The 15,966-nt window shown below is 47.1% G+C and overlaps 1 protein-coding gene across 1 annotated transcript in view; it reads right to left on the bottom strand.

The window, feature by feature from the left end:
* The window catches only part of Ac3 (Adenylate cyclase 3), a 241,859-nt gene extending 228,431 nt beyond the window's left edge, over positions 1–13,428 (bottom strand). Inside the window, exons 1-4 of the mRNA XM_071691805.1 lie at positions 13,375–13,428; positions 13,233–13,237; positions 12,734–12,826; positions 12,245–12,356 (exon numbers count right to left, since the gene is read on the bottom strand). Of these exons, the coding sequence (XP_071547906.1) occupies positions 12,245–12,356; positions 12,734–12,826; positions 13,233–13,237; positions 13,375–13,428 (264 nt within the window). The remainder of the gene's footprint in view (positions 1–12,244; positions 12,357–12,733; positions 12,827–13,232; positions 13,238–13,374) is intronic.
* Positions 13,429–15,966: the final 2,538 nt, after the last annotated feature.

Here is a 15,966-nt window from a genome sequence, read left to right as displayed (position 1 = left end):
TACTGCACCATCATCAGATCAGTCAGACTACCACGCCTGACTATCGGATCACGTTATATATCTCCTCGGACGAATGCACTGGACCAGTCTATCTATCTGTCCAGCTGCAACGACCAACTGCTCAGTAGTTGCATCAATTATCCAGATCAGCAGGTAATACCACCATGATATCGGAGGCCGGCTTAGATGAATTTGTTATTCCTTCATCAGAGCAACTCAGTAGACTTACCACGGGACATGGATTGGGCTTCTCACACGGACGGTCATCATCATACCCGTCTGTAGGACTGGCCTGTCTGACCATTCCACCAGACTATGGCCAAGGCGATTAAGTCAGACGATCAGATCAGACCCTATGACTGAACCGTCATCCCAACTCAGTCGATCAACCAACCCATCAGACTCCAACCCCTTTGACGAGAGCCTCGCACCTTATAACTCAGTATTGACCAGAGTGTTCCTACCAGACAGAGAAGGACTCGTCTAAATCCTATATCCTTCCAAACACTCTCTGGGTGTCTTTATCATACAAGGACTCCTGTAAATCCTATTACCCGTGGCTAACACTCTCTGGGTGCCCTTACTGCAGAAGAAGGCAGACTCCTCAAGTCCTATTACCTGGGTAAACATTCTGCCGGAGGGCGGCAGCGTCATCACCCAGGACGCTCATATGACTAGCGACCCGCGTCCTGGAGCCAGGAGGAGCAGATGATGGGAATTGAGGAGGTGAGGGAGGGGGGCGAGATGAGAGCCAGTGGGAGAGCTGAGAGAAGGGTGGGGGTGAGAGAGGCTAGTGGGAGAGTCAAGCAGGAGAGGAGGCAGGTACTTGAGCAGAACAAACAGGGGGACTGAAGCAAGAAGAAGAGAGCTAAGCAATAAGCAGGAGGAAGGGAAGGACAACCTTACTGCATAGATGTTACCAGAGCGGCAGGACGACACACACACACACACTCACACTGAAGATGTAGCTAACGTAGACAACGTGCATGAATTTAATCAGGTATATGATGGTAGTAGAGACTGTTCAAGAGATGGCGCACCATTAGAGTAAATCTCCCTCCCCGTACAGGACATACAGGTAATAACACACACAGGGTATCATTTCCAGTCGACTGGAGGCTTCAGACTCCACCAGTGGCGCTGGGTACTGCTTGACTGACTGGGAAAGTAGAGTTACGTGTACACCACCATGATCAGTGAGAGTACTGCCGTTAAGACTGCCGGAAACACTACTGGAAGCACTGCTCAGGAACTGCTGGAGGCACTGCTAAAAGAAGGCTGCCGGAGACACAACTAGGGAACTGACATGATCACTAACGGATGCAATGCTGAAGGCACGGGTGGAGGTACTGCTAGAGGACTGCAAAATCTCTTGGAGGCATGGTCAAAACACTACTGAGGAGTGTCGATGGCACTGCTTGAAGCACCAGTGGAAGCACCGTTAAAAGCACTGCTAGAAGCACTGTTAAAGACACTGCTGGAACCAATGTGGGAGGCAGAGTTGAAGGGACTGTTCGATACGTTGCTGAAGGCAGTGTTAGATGCACATTTAAAAGCACTGCATGGGCACTTCTGAAAGCAATGCTGGTTGCAATGCAAGTGACATTGCTGGGATGTAACTGTCCTTTAAGTTCCTATAAAGTCTATTCACGTAAGTGAACGCTGAACAATTACACCAGGTGTATAAAGGCGTCATGAGAACAGTCCCTGCTGGACAAGGGATTTCCAGGGTCCGAGACCAGGTTCAGCCATTGAGAAATTACACTTTATGTACAATAAAGTGAGAAATTACACTTTATGTACAATGCTATATGATCACAGACGGGATATTAAAGAACAATACATGTTGACCTGATCACAATTCCTGACCTGATATGATCCATGACTACTACTACTTACACGATATATATATATATATATATATATATATATATATATATATATATATATATATATATATATATATATATATATATATATATATATATATATCCCTGGGGTTAGGGGAGAAAGAATACTTCCCACGTATTCCCTGTGTGTCGTAGAAGGCGACTAAAAGGGGAGGGAGCGGGTGGCTGGAAATCCTCCCCTCTCGTTTTTTTTTTTTTAATTTTCCAAAAGAAGGAACAGAGAAGGGGGCCAGGTGAGGATATTCCCTCTAAGGCCCAGTCCTCTGTTCTTAACGCTACCTCACTAATGCGGGAAATGGCGAATAGTATGAAAGAAAAAGATATATATATATATATATATATATATATATATATATATATATATATATATATATATATATATATATATATATATATATATTCCTATGAGTCCACGGGGAAAATGAAACACGAGAAGTTCCCAAGTGCAATTTTGTGTAATAATCACATCATCAGGGGAGACACATGAGAGAAATATAACAGCCAGTTGATATACATCGGAGACGAAGTTTGGACGCCATTTGGTAAACATGTGATTGTTATATTTCTCTCTTGTGTCTCCCCTGATAATGTGATTATTACACGAAAGTGCACTTGGAAAGTTTTCGTGTTTCATTTTCCCCGTGGACTCATAGGAATATCCTGACCACGCGCAAAATTGTGATCCTTTCCAATATATATATATATATATATATATATATATATATATATATATATATATATATATATATATATATATATATACCCTACGTGTCAAATTAATGTAATCTAATAATTCTGGCTAGCTTAGCTCAAAACTAGCAAGCTGACACAGGGATCGCTGGTTGTATTGCTGGAAGCACTGCTGAGGGAACATATGAAGACACTGGTGAATGCACCGGTGGAGGAACTAGTGACGGCGCCGCTATAGGAACTTGCCCAGGTACTGGAGGCCATCGCTCGAAGCATAAGGTAAGGCTCTAGTGAAGGAACAAGTAGGTATTGCCCAGAGGCACTGATGTTGATAGAACTGGAAGCACTATTGACGCACCAGAAGTCACTGCTAAGGGCACTGTTTGCGGGAGAGGTGGGGACACTCCATGAGTGGGAGTAAGAGTGGGGACACTGTGAAAAGTACGGCAGGAAGTCGTGAGGAGTCACTATATAGCACGAGTGGAGACAGGAGAGTGACTTGATTTTGTGGAATTGGTCCAACGCCACCACCCGATGGTTAGTGAACGGTCATTAGCATGTAAAAAGGAGACACCAGAAGTGGGAGAGGGAGGGGGGTTATGAAATGCACCGGGGGAGACACCAGATGTGGTCACTGCTGGGAGGACAGTGAAAGGCAAGGGTGGAGGCACCACAAGAACCATTACTGACCACGCGGTTTCTGACATGACAGTGAGGTGCAACTGACTGGTGGGCGGCATGGTGGGAGGCAGCCGCCCCCTTGTTTAATTACGATTTACCCACACAACCGAGCGGCTGCTATACCATAACCACCCCCCTCCTCTCTCTCTCTCTCTCTCTCCTCTCTCTCTCTCTCTCTCTCTCTCTCTCTCTCTCTCTCTCTCTCTCCTCTCTCTCTCTCTCTCTCTCTCTCTCTCTCTCTCTCTCTCTCTCTCTCTCTCTCTCTCCTCTATGCCTTTCTCCCTTTTACACACAAACCTTACAGGATTAGATGTCACCAAGAATGGATGGAGGCAAGAAACAAAGAAACCAAATCAAATGCCATGAAAAATATCTGTAAATGGATGTAGACTTCAAGTACCTGGTAAATATAATCATACACTGAAATAAACGCTACGACGATAGACGAATTACGAAGTAAAGTAGTCTGAGAAAAGACGTCGCATCTAGTGGAGCACACGTCTGGGAGAAAGGTCGGGAGTAACTTCTTAGTTAAGATGTCTCTGAGGTGGGTCAGTAAAAGGTAATGATCATATACACGGATGCCAGAGACTAATGAAAACTGAAGATTGAGAACAGGAGTCAGTTTTGGTGGTGAGGAACAGAAACACAGCAGACTGACTGGTGCAGAGGAACAGATACCTGGGCGGTATGTGAAACACAGACACGACGTAAATTACCAAGTGAAGGTACTGAAGGGGTGATATACAGTGTTAATGACAGGACAGTTAGGGAAGTACATGTTTCAGGGGAGGTTAAAGAACAAAATGCTGAATATTCAGGATCAGCGCCTGTTGGGATCAGGGATTCTTGATGAAAATAATGATTTTAAAAAGAAAATAAATAAATGAATCTGGAGACTGACGACGAAGCGATGCTGGAAGACTTTACCCAACGAATAACATCAAAACTTAAGAGCGTTTGTAAGACTTTGGCCTAGTACACTGACTACGTTGATTTTTACACCAGAAGACCTTACACCGAGCAGGGGGGGAAGAGCGACAGAAGGAGAAATACTGATCAAAAGGCTACAGGCAGGACAAATGGAATTTCCGAGATAAAAAAAAAAAAGGAGACAATTCGTAGATATAGATACATTAGCGGGACGACCATCACTAAATACCCTCATCATGGAATAATGTAGTCAAGAATGACTTCCTTAAAGCAGGCTAAGAAACTTGAAAGGATGAAGGAATTTCCTGGGGTACACGGGAGAGGCGAGAGACCGAATGAAACACTAAAAGGAAAGAATAAAGTCAGAAGACAAACAACAGAAGACATCAAAATACGCGTATGTGAGCAGCAGAATAGCCCTGCCACTGCCTTAGAGAGGTAAGCAGACAGCTAAGTATGTGAGGTTGAAAATATTGTATACAAACGTGGATGGCCTGGTGGTGAATGAAAAAGGAATAATCATCATGCCCACCTGGTGCGTATGTCTTGCCTTGTAGGTGTATCTATCCTGCCCACCCGGTGTATCTATCCTGCCCACCTGGTGTATCTATCCAGCCCACCTGGTGTATCTATCCAGCCCACCTGGTGTATCTATCCTGCCCACCTGGTGTATCTATCCAGCCCACCTGGTGTATCTATCCAGCCCACCCGGTGTATCTATCCAGCCCACCTGGTGTATCTATCCAGCCCACCTGGTGTATCTATCCTGCCTACCTGGTGTATCTATCCAGCCCACCTGGTGTATCTATCCAGCCCACCTGGTGTATCTATCCAGCCCACCTGGTGTATCTATCCAGCCCATCAGGAGCCAGTGTGAGGCACTCAGGAGGCACGGGAAAGTGTTGCTACTCAGAAAAATCGTCGTAGTTGGGGCGGTGGTGGTGGTGGTTGGGGCGGTGGTGGTGGTGGTGGTGGGGCCGCGGCCTAATTGGTCCGTGTCATGTGGCGGTGGCAGGGGGGGGGGGGGGGGGGGGCAATGGTGGCAGGGGAAGCCGAGCGGTGGTAGGTGGCCAAGCGCTGGCTGGGAGGGGCCAGTGGTGGCAGAAAAGTGCTAGTGGTGGCATGGGTGAGGGAAAGGGGGAGGAGTTTAGGAGGGGAAGTGGTGGCAAATGACGCGTGGTTGGTGGAGGAAAGGGAAGAGATAGCAAGGTTGGTGGTGAAAAGGGAAGTGGTGGCAAGGGAGAGGAGTGGTGGCAGGGGAGGAGGAGCGGTAGCAAAGATGAAGGAATGGTGTCAAGACAGGAGGAGGAGCGGTGGCTGTGGAGGGAGTGTGGTGGTAGGGGAGGGAAAGCGGTGGTAGGGGAGGAAGTGTGGTGGCTGGGGAGGGAATGTGGTGGCAGGGGAAGGAGTGTAGTTGTAGGAGAGGGAGTGTGGTAGGAGAGGGAGTGTGGTAGCAGGGGAGGGAGTGTGGTGGCAGGGGTGGGGAGCGGAGGGAAGAGCCGGGGTGAGACAATGGAGAGTGAAAAAAGAAATCCGAGAATTAAAGCCGGAGGAGCAGGGAGAGTGATGAGCGTGGGAGAGGTCCGGAGGGGAGACTGTGTAGGAAGGACTGGGGAGAGGACAGAGGGAAAGACTGGGGAGAGGAGAGGGGGGAAAGACTGGGGAGAGGAGAGAGGGAAAGACTGGGGAGAGGAGAGACGGAAAGACTGGGGAGAGGTGAGGGGGGAAAGACTGGGGAGAGGAGAGGGGGAAAGACTGAGGAGAGGGGGAAAGACTGGGGAGAGAACTGGCGAGAACTGAGTGCTATATCTTGTCTCCCGGGGCAGGTCTAGCAGGTAGGGGGCTCACCACATGATACTCCATTTAGGCAGCACAACTCGCGTGTCTTACGTGTTGCCAAGTGTCACGTTGTGAGATAGAGAGAGGCTGTGTGTGAGCCCCGGAGGCCAGCAGCCTCACCTGTGGGTTAAGGCAGAGAGATAAGACACCAACCTAGGCCAAAGGAGTGAAACAAGACAGCCTCTAAAGCAATGGTTCACTGCGCAGAGGGAGAGGACTGGGGGAGGAATGGAGAGACTTGAGGGAGAGGGGGGGGGGGGGAGAAAACTAAGGGAGAGAAATAAAGGAAAGAAGTGGGGGAGAAGAATGACGGAAGGGACTGGGGGAGAGGAGCGGAGGAGAGGACTGAGACAGAGGAGTGAGGGAGAGGACTGAGGGAGAAGACCGCAAGGGTAGGCTGGGGAGAGAAGTAGAGTGGGCTGCACGAGAGGGGTGAGGGTGGGGGAGAGGAGTGGTAAGGCCTATGGGATGGGAGAGGGGAAGAGAAATGGGGAGGAATGGGGAAGAGGAGTAAAAGGGAGGATGGAGACAACTGGGGAGAAAGGGGTGAGGAGTGATGAAGAAGACTGGGGAGAGAGTGGAGAAGACTGAGAGAGGGGAAGGAGTGGGGGGACAGGACTGGGTTAGCGAATTCAAGGAGGTGGCTGAGTGAGAGGAGTGGGAGGGGAGTGGGAACAAGGGAAAAGATTAAGGGATAGTAGTGGGGAGGATGGGTAGAAGAGAAGAGTGGGGAGAAGACCAGGGCTGAAAACTTAGAGAGAAGAATGGGGTGGAGCAGTGGGTGAAGAGACAAGGTGTAGCACCAGGAGGAGGATACGTGGGGGTGCAAGATGCGGAAAACGGAGTGAGTGGTCAGGTGTGACGCCTGACTGGTTAGATGTGACGTGTGAGGGTCAGGTGTGACGTGTGGCTTGTTAGATACGACGTGTGAGGGTCAGTTGTGACGCGTGGTTGGTTAGATGTGACGTGCGAGGGTCAGGTGTGACGCCTGACTGGTTAGATGTGACGTGTGAGGGTCAGGTATGACGCTTGGTTGGTTAGATGTGACGTGCGAGGGTCAGGTGTGACGTGTGGCTTGTTAGATACGACGTGTGAGGGTCAGTTGTGACGCGTGGTTGGTCAGATGTGACGTGTGGCTTGTTAGATGTGACGCGGGAGGGTCAGGTGTGACGCGTAGTTGGTCAGATGTGACGTGTGAGGGTCAGGTGTGACGCTTGGTTGGTCAGGTTTGACGTCTGAGGGTCAGGTGTGACGTGTGGCTTGTTAGATGTGACGTGTGAGTGTCAGGTGTGACGCGTGGTTGGTCAGATTTGACGCTTGAGGGTCAGGTGTGACGTGTTAGATGTGACGTGTGGGGTTAGGTGTGACGCATGAAGGGTCAGGTGTGACGTCTGGAGGATTGAATGTAACGTGTGGAGGGTCAGGTGTGACCGATGGAGTGTCAGGTGTGACCTATCGAGGGTCAGGTGTGATCTGTGGAGTGTCAGGTGTAGCGTGTATAGGTCAGGTGTGACCTGCGGAGGGTCAGGTGTCCAGAGCTTCATGGCCAAAAATAAACTGTGTTTGTGTTCATCAACTTGATTAAAAACGAATTAATCGTAAACACGTCGTCATGTGAGGGTGAATGTAATTAGCCTATCATGTGAGGACGATTTTCATCACGTCGTAACGTGAGGGTGAACGTCATAATGTGAGGGTGAACGTCATAATGTGAGGCTGAACGTCATAATGTGAGGGTGAACGTCATAATGTGAGGGTGAACGTCATAATGTGTGGGTGAACGTCATAATGCGAGGCTGAATGTCATAATGTGAGGGTGAACGTCATAATGTGAGGGTGAACGTCATATTGTGAGAGTGAATGTTATCATGTGAAAACGAGTGTTATCGTGTCCTCATGTGAGTGTTATCATATAATCGTGGTATCATGCAGGGGTAAGGTTTATCACGTCATCATGTGAGGGCGAGTCATACCACGTCACCATACCAGGGTGAGTGAAATCATGCGAGGCACAGCGTCCTCATGCGAGGCACAGTGTCCTCATGCGAGTGACAGCGTCCTCATGCGAGGCACAGCGTCCTCATGCGAGGCACAGCGTCCTCATGCGAGGCACAGTGTCCTCATGCGAGGGACAGCGTCCTCATGCGAGGCACAGTGTCCTCATGCGAGGGACAGTGTCCTCATGCGAGGGACAGCGTCCTCATGCGAGGGACAGCGTCCTCATGCGAGGGACAGCGTCCTCATGCGAGGCACAGTGTCCTCATGCCATGATGCACGAGGATGCAGAAGGCGAGGCGTGGTTACGGGAACAATAAGCGTGATCACAGAGTCATCCCACCCTGACGAAGGCCTCGGTACAACCTCCTTCAGAGAGACTGACAGCATGATGGGGAAACGCTCAAGCTTATGTGACCTCTGGTAGACGGTCCCTCACAGCCTGTAAGTCGTGTTCCCCTGACTAGATGGTTGGAACTGTTCACTGTCTCTGCTCCTGCACTCACGTCTTGATTCCTCTGCACGTAACACGATAGTATTGGGAGATGTACGATCTCTCAGATCATCCTCGTGTTCTGCGACCCTTTTCGTCAGCACGCGTTCTATCTTGCCGTAACATGCGCACTCGCAGCCATTATATGGTACCCTGCAGACTGCGCCAACCGCATTGCATTCCTGGCCTTGGTATCTTTGTCTGGGCTTCACCAACACCCCAGTTCTGCTTGGCGAGGTAGGAACATTCATATCTATTCCTTCCAGAATCTTGTCAAAGCGCTGGGCTTGCCACGCACTGTGGGCCATTAAAAATCTCTCTGCGTAGTGCATCGACAGGTGTCTGCAAGGAACGAGTATGAACAGTGAGATGGTGAAGCCGAGACAGTAGAAACGAGGTCAGGAAGCTGTGAGCGTAGCATACAAGGTTCCACATAATGGTTGCCGACGTGCATATTAGGGAGAGACAGGACGTGGGCGAACGATAAGGATCACAGAACACGAGGCTGATTTGAGATTCCGTATGACATTCACTGTCATCGTGTTACATGTAGAAGAATATCAACATTTACCGAAATGGAACAAAGGTGAGATAAATCAGGAAGGAATATATATATATAAGAGGCTGCAGAAGTGGATTTTTGACGGCGAGGGAGGGAGGGTAGCAAGACGTGAGTGGAGGAGCAGAGACAGTGGACAGTTCCAGCCCAGCCAGTCAAGGGGACACGATTCCCTGGCTGTAAGGGACCGTCATTCGGAGCTCACATAAACTTGTGCATATAACTCAACTTAGACTCAACATTTCCATAACCAGCCCTCACATCCATATGTCATGATGGAAGATGAACATGTGGGGCTGTGTTATCATTCCAGGATGTTATCACGTTACGTTAGGATGAATGCGAACATGTAGGTGAGTGTTATCATGTGAGTATTATCATACCATCATGTGTGGATAAGAGTTCTCATGTCATCATGTGAGGGTAGATACTTCCACGTCATGTAAGAGGGTGTTATCACACATGATGATAATTTTGATCTTAAATGCTACTTAAGACTTGCTTCATCCGACTCCTCTCGTAGTAAAGACCTCGAATGAGGCAAAGTACTTTTTCTTTAACAGGATTGTTAACATTGTTAACATCTGGAATGATTTATCAATCAAGAGTGGCTGAAAGCAGTATATATATATACGTAGATACGTCTAAGAACAGACTTGATGAAAGTTTCGCTTCAAATCCACGACTTACATAATTTGCGCCTCCTTAATCACACTGACAATTAGCAGGTTATTCTCTCTGAATTATCTGTATACCTTCAAACTTTTACCAGACTAATAAGTGAGTTACTGATGTCTTCCACCATCACAAAACAGCCTCTAAAGGACCAAGTGGCCTGTTGCTGTTTAAATTTCTTTGCGTTCCTCTTCATCCACTGACTGTTTCTGACCTGCAGCGATGAGTAATCTAACAACTTCTTTCGTACTACATAATGGTAGCACAACTCTTTCTTGCTGTCTTTTCCACTATAACACAGATAACACAGATGACTCTATCATTCTTCCACCATGTAATGCATCTCTTTCAAATCCTACGTCACCCGTATAATATCTTTTCGTGCACTCCCAAAAAGCACCACCCTCTCTGAACACACGTAAAAGGCGTATGAACCTACTGGCATCTCTCCCCTTATTTTGAATAAATGTTTCTGAACTTACACCTGTGCTTGCTCTTCTTGTACGTTTCTGCTGAGAAATCAGATATTTTCTTCTTAGATCCATACATCAGTGCAGCCAGCCTACCTTAAACACGGATCTAACCCTTCTTAGCAATCGTCGTGTTGCTCTGACTCCTACTGTTTCCAAAGTCTTCGGATTTCATTCCTATAACATCCTGAATTTCGATTGTCTATCTGATCATCAGTATGGTTTTCGCAAAGCCTGAACAATTGGTAACATCCTTACGTTACCAATATCGGGTCATCCTCTGTTGGATTCTGGGATATGCAGTGTTGTGGTCCTTGATAGAGCGATAGCTGCTGGCACGACATGGCATCGGATCTGATCTCTAAGCCTTCTACTTACGGCTTCCTTCCCTCAGTCTTCTATATTATCTTAACTTCCTCACAGGCCGATCTGTCTCCGTCTCATGGATCAACCTCTTCCTCTTGCCTTATCAACAGCAGCGTCCCTCAGGGTACTGTCTTGTCTCCTCCATTCTTCCTCCATATTATCAACAATCTCCCATCTTCCTTTAGTACCTAATTTTTTTCAAATCTGCTCCATCTCTTGCTTGATCTAATCTCGTTACAACTGTTTCTATAAGGCTTATTCTGGACAGGATTTCCAAGTGGGGTAAACGCAACTTATTCAAACTCAAGGTCCCTGAAACGCAATTTCCGCCCATTACGCTTATCGAAACTCCTCACAAGTTTCCCCATTTCTTTTAATGGGAGTGTAGTTCCGCCATTCAACACAATGAACATACGTAACATCACCGTTAACATTTACATAATACGTCTTGAAAACCCCACATCAGGTTAGTCTGTCTTTAAGAAGCTGAGAAACCTTCCAGATGCCGTATATTCTTCTCCTCTGAACAGTCGCCACAGTATGGAAGTCTGCTCTCACATCTTGGCAGGTTCGAGTTCTACATTCATAATCGTGGGAGTCGAGTTCATAGAGAATCCAACTAATAAACTTTCGCAGTCTGACCTCAAAACTTGACCCACTTGTCTTAAGCCGCAATGCTGGGTTTCTTTCATTCTTCCGCAGATATCATTCTGGCTTCAGCTTCCAGTAATTGGCTAATTGTGTGCCTCCGCCACTAACTACAGCGCAAGACCGCGCAACATTTCAAGTGCCACAGTGTTGTATGATGACTGTGTGGCCGTTGCCAACTCAAGGGCGGGCCATTACGATGTTTCTCCTACACCGGTAAGACATGGGACTCCCTGCCATCTCGTGTTTTCCCTGAAAGCCTCGACCTAACTGTTTTCAAAAGGCAGGTTTTCCGCTTCCTTCAATATAGATTATATTCCCCCCACCCCCACCTCTCTCTCTCTCTCTCTCTCTCTCTCTCTCTCTCTCTCTCTCTCTCTCTCTCTCTCTCTCTCTCTCTCTCTCTCTCACACACACACACACACACACACACTCTGTTTAATCGTTTCCATAGTTTGATTAAGGCCTGGCCTTGATGAAGACTTCAGTCTGTGGCTGGAACCTACGATTTAAGAAAAAAAAGGTAGACTATATCACATCAAAGTTCATTAAGAAGATCTTAAACACAACAAGGGAATACCGGGACATGACACAAGTATATATTTCACCAAGTTCACTTACGTGGGCACAGTTATAGGAGGGTTGCGCTGCGGAGGAAAGATATATAAGTCGACGAGGTAGAGATCTGGCACCAGGACACACACGCAGGATGAGGAGCGTCGCGAGACGTGCGAGGGTGTAAGGGGTGCAGGGTGTCCTGGATGACGGGAATAAACAGGCGGAGGCGTGTGGGCGCTGGAGAGACTTGTGGATGAAGGAGGCAGAGGTACGGGCGAGGATAGAGGCTGGGGTGAGGACAGAGAAAGGAGTGAGGACAGAGATAAGGGTGAGGCTAGAGGCAAGGTTGAGGTAAGAGTGAAGAGAGAAGCATGAGTGAAGAGATAGGTAGGGGTGTCAGGAGCAGCTTGGTGGTGGGGGAACTCACCTCAGCCAGGCCGTCGAACCTGGCGAAGAGTTCGTTGAGCATCTTGACGAGTTCTGAGGCGGTGTAGGTGGAGGAGATGGCAGTGAACCCGACGATGTCCGCAAACAGGATGCTGTGGGCGAGACAAGATCCGGTCAGTGGTGGAGCACATACACCCACCCACCCACACACACACACAGGGACACACGCAGGGTGAGGAGGCGTCGCGAGACGTTGCGGATGGGTGTATGGGGGTGCCTGGGTTGTCCTGGGTGACGGGATATAAACAGGCGGAGGCGTTGTGGGCGATGGGGGGGAGAGACTTGTGGATGAAGGGAGGAGGCAGAGGGTACGGGTGAGGATAGAGGCTGGGGTGAAGGACAGAGAAAGGAGTGAGGACAGAGATAAGGGTGAGGCTAGAGGCAAGGTTGAGGTAAGAGTGAAGAGATAGGTAGGGATGTCAGGAGCAGCTTGGTGGTGGGGGAACTCACCTCAGCCAGGCCGTCGAACCTGGCGAAGAGTTCGTTGAGCATCTTGACGAGTTCTGAGGCGGTGTAGGTGGAGGAGATGGCAGTGAACCCGACGATGTCCGCAAACAGGATGCTGTGGGCGAGACAAGATCCGGTCAGTGGTGGAGCACATACACCCACCCACCCACTCACCCACACACACACACACACACACACACACACACACACACACAGAAATCATACCAAAGAACATGAAAAGAGTCGTCAGACGAGAGAAGAAATTAAGGATTTGAATATGATCAAAGGGCATCAATAAAGACTCGCCTCACTTGACGAGAATAAGCAGAAACCAAAGGAAAGTTGCTATAACTGAAGAGAAAAAAGGGTCAGATGGGTCTTTATTAGATGCCCTAGAACACAGGTTGTTCAACAGAATATGCCCACAACAAGGACCACTCAGAGACTGTTTATAAGTTTATAATTATAAGTGGGAGGGAGAGTAGGAGCATTTCTGGGACTGTCGAACAGAACCAGATTACAACGGCTGACAGTGGAAGAGGAATTTGAGATGAATCAGATGTACACATGGAATCAAATGAAGCTGTAGAGAGAATTATAGGGGATATTCACGGCCCAGGGGAGGCAAGGATTATACATGTTCAGAGAGTGATCAGTGCTTACTGGGGAAAAAAAATCTTCAGGAGTAAATTGTAATTTAAGCAACTTATCAGACATGGTTTCAGAGGGAAGAGTTATAGAGGATGCTGATACACAGATATGCGAGGAAAAGAATGACAAGGTCAAAAGGGTTTATACATTGGTAGACACTAAAGCCTCAACACCAGCGACACCATGGGGGAGGAGGTACTCCCCAGCGCTGAAATGTTTCAACAAGACCAACAAAATACTAAGGGTCTTCATCCACCTGAAGCACATGGTCCTCCTGAAAGTGAGCTCGGTCTTAGACAAACGGGTTGTGTGGACTGTCTGCGTCTCTACGAACAGAGAGCACACGAGAGAGACACACACGAGACTATTCATGAAGCTGGATCCACAGACAGAGATAACGAGGAGACTAGTTTGATGGACACAAGTTTATCTCAGTGGAGGAGAACAGAGGACTCATGTCGGGGGAAGTCTCAAAATGGAGTGAGGTCTCCAAAGGCGGACTATGGAGATCCTAGGACCACTGTTCTTCTTGATCTATGTAAATAACTTGCCAGAGGGATTGAAGCCCAACCTGAACATGTGTGCAGGTGATGCCATGGTCATGAGGGAAGTGAAAAGCAAAGAGAATTACATCAGTCTAGATGACAGACCCAAACAATCTCCAAAGTTGGTCTATATATTGTTGATGAAGTTCAACCAGAGTTATCATAAAGTACTGAGGATGAAACATAGCGAGGGAAGGCCTCAATATGAATATCATGTGGCAGGATATAAGATGTAGTGATATACCTGTGAGAAAAACTTAATAGACTACTTCATCATCAACTCATCGCCAACTATTTGCCGGCATATGTTAGACCAGCATTCAAGTGCGAGTATATGGACAAGGAAACATTCAGCAGACAGTTCATATCCTACATTACGCACAAAGTGGAATATTCTTCTCAAGTTAGGTCACGGTAGTCGGAGAAGCACAAAGGACTTACAGACAAGGTTCAGAAGAGAGATACGGAGTTGGTTACCACTGTACAGTTAAGAGGACGGAGTCACAGGGAGAGGCGAGAGGCCTTAGATTCATCAACCACGGAAGAGAGAAAGGTACAGGGTGACCTGATTACAACCTCAAGTTTTTCAACCAGACTGATGATGTCAACATTGAACGGTTCGTCAAAGGGTGAAAGAACGTTACATGAAACTAAGTAAAAAAAAAGAACTTTAGAAAAGATTTAAATAGGTACTTTTACATTATAGGAGTTTGGATGAGTGACGTGAATGATGAAATTGTAAATGCGGACAGCATACAAAAGTTTAAAAAGTTCTATGAGAAAGGGGAGAGTTGGAAAGACGGGGCCCCACGAGAATGTTCACTCCCTCTCCGTGCAGTACAAAGATGCGATTACATACATAAACATAAAATACTTACGGGATTTTGCCAAAAGACGAGGCCAATGCGTAGCGCAGGAAAATCTAGGCTCATATATATATATATATATATATATATATATATATATATATATATATATATATATATATATATATATATATTTTTTTTTTTTTTTTCCATACTATTCGCCATTTCCCGCGATAGCGAGGTAGCGTTAAGAACAGAGGACTGGGCCTTTGAGGGAATACCCTCACCTGGCCCCCTTCTCTGTTCCTTCTTTTGGAAAATAAAAAAAAAAAAAAAAAAAAAAAAAAAAAATAGGCTTTTATCTTCTATCGAGAAAAGTTCTCAGAATCATACCATTCGCCTATCGACTTGACATAGACATCTTCTCAATATGCTCTCTAAAATACAGTTTCTCATTTAGGATCATACCCAGATCTTTTACATTTGGTCCGCTCTCGATCAATCTATTTTCATCAAATTCCACCAGGTTCACGCCTGCCCATTTGTCAACTGTGTCCCGAGTCTTTACGCATCTCTCGCTGATCAGTTTCCCATCCAATCACACTGATCTTTCTAGAGTCATCAACAAAGCGCCTTACTCTGCTGTCCTCTCCCCACTATCGGTCTCTACAAAGAGTAGTGAGGCCAACACCCTTCCCTGCGGTGTCCCAGTCAGGACCTCCTCCTCCTCCTCACACATGGTTAGGTTTGTGTCCATTGACATCTCTGTTTACCTACTCGCTCTAGCAAAATCCTGTACTTTACTTTGTCAAGTGCTTTTGTAAAGTGAGGAAAGACTTTCCATTGTTTTTCCCTGGATTAAACTTTCATGCGTAATTGGAATGAGCAAATAATTGGGTTTGTGTACCTTTTCCTGGCAGAAATCCCGTGTTGTACTTTGTTCATGTCAACTATTTTTGATTAGATGGTTTAATGTACGTCCTTTTATCACTCTTACAAAAGCTTTTATCACATGGAAAGTCGAGCTAACTGATCTATACTGTTTAGCTATTAGCTGATACCTTCTGTGTACTGGTGTCACATATGCCAATTTGTGAATGTCTACAACTCTGCTCTCATCGAGTTTGCCTCAATAATGACAGTGGTGGGCTGGGTTTTTTTTTTTTTTTTCTTTTGACTTTCTGAGGAATATGACTGGGATTCCATCTGGTCCTGGAGCTGAATTTCCCGATACTTCAATATCCACGAGCGCA

This window comes from Panulirus ornatus, chromosome 4, assembly GCF_036320965.1.
Source record: "Panulirus ornatus isolate Po-2019 chromosome 4, ASM3632096v1, whole genome shotgun sequence".
Classification (NCBI taxonomy): Eukaryota; Metazoa; Arthropoda; class Malacostraca; order Decapoda; family Palinuridae; genus Panulirus; species Panulirus ornatus.
The sequence above is the reverse complement of the archived record's forward strand: the minus strand, read 5'-3'. Positions and strand labels throughout refer to the sequence as shown.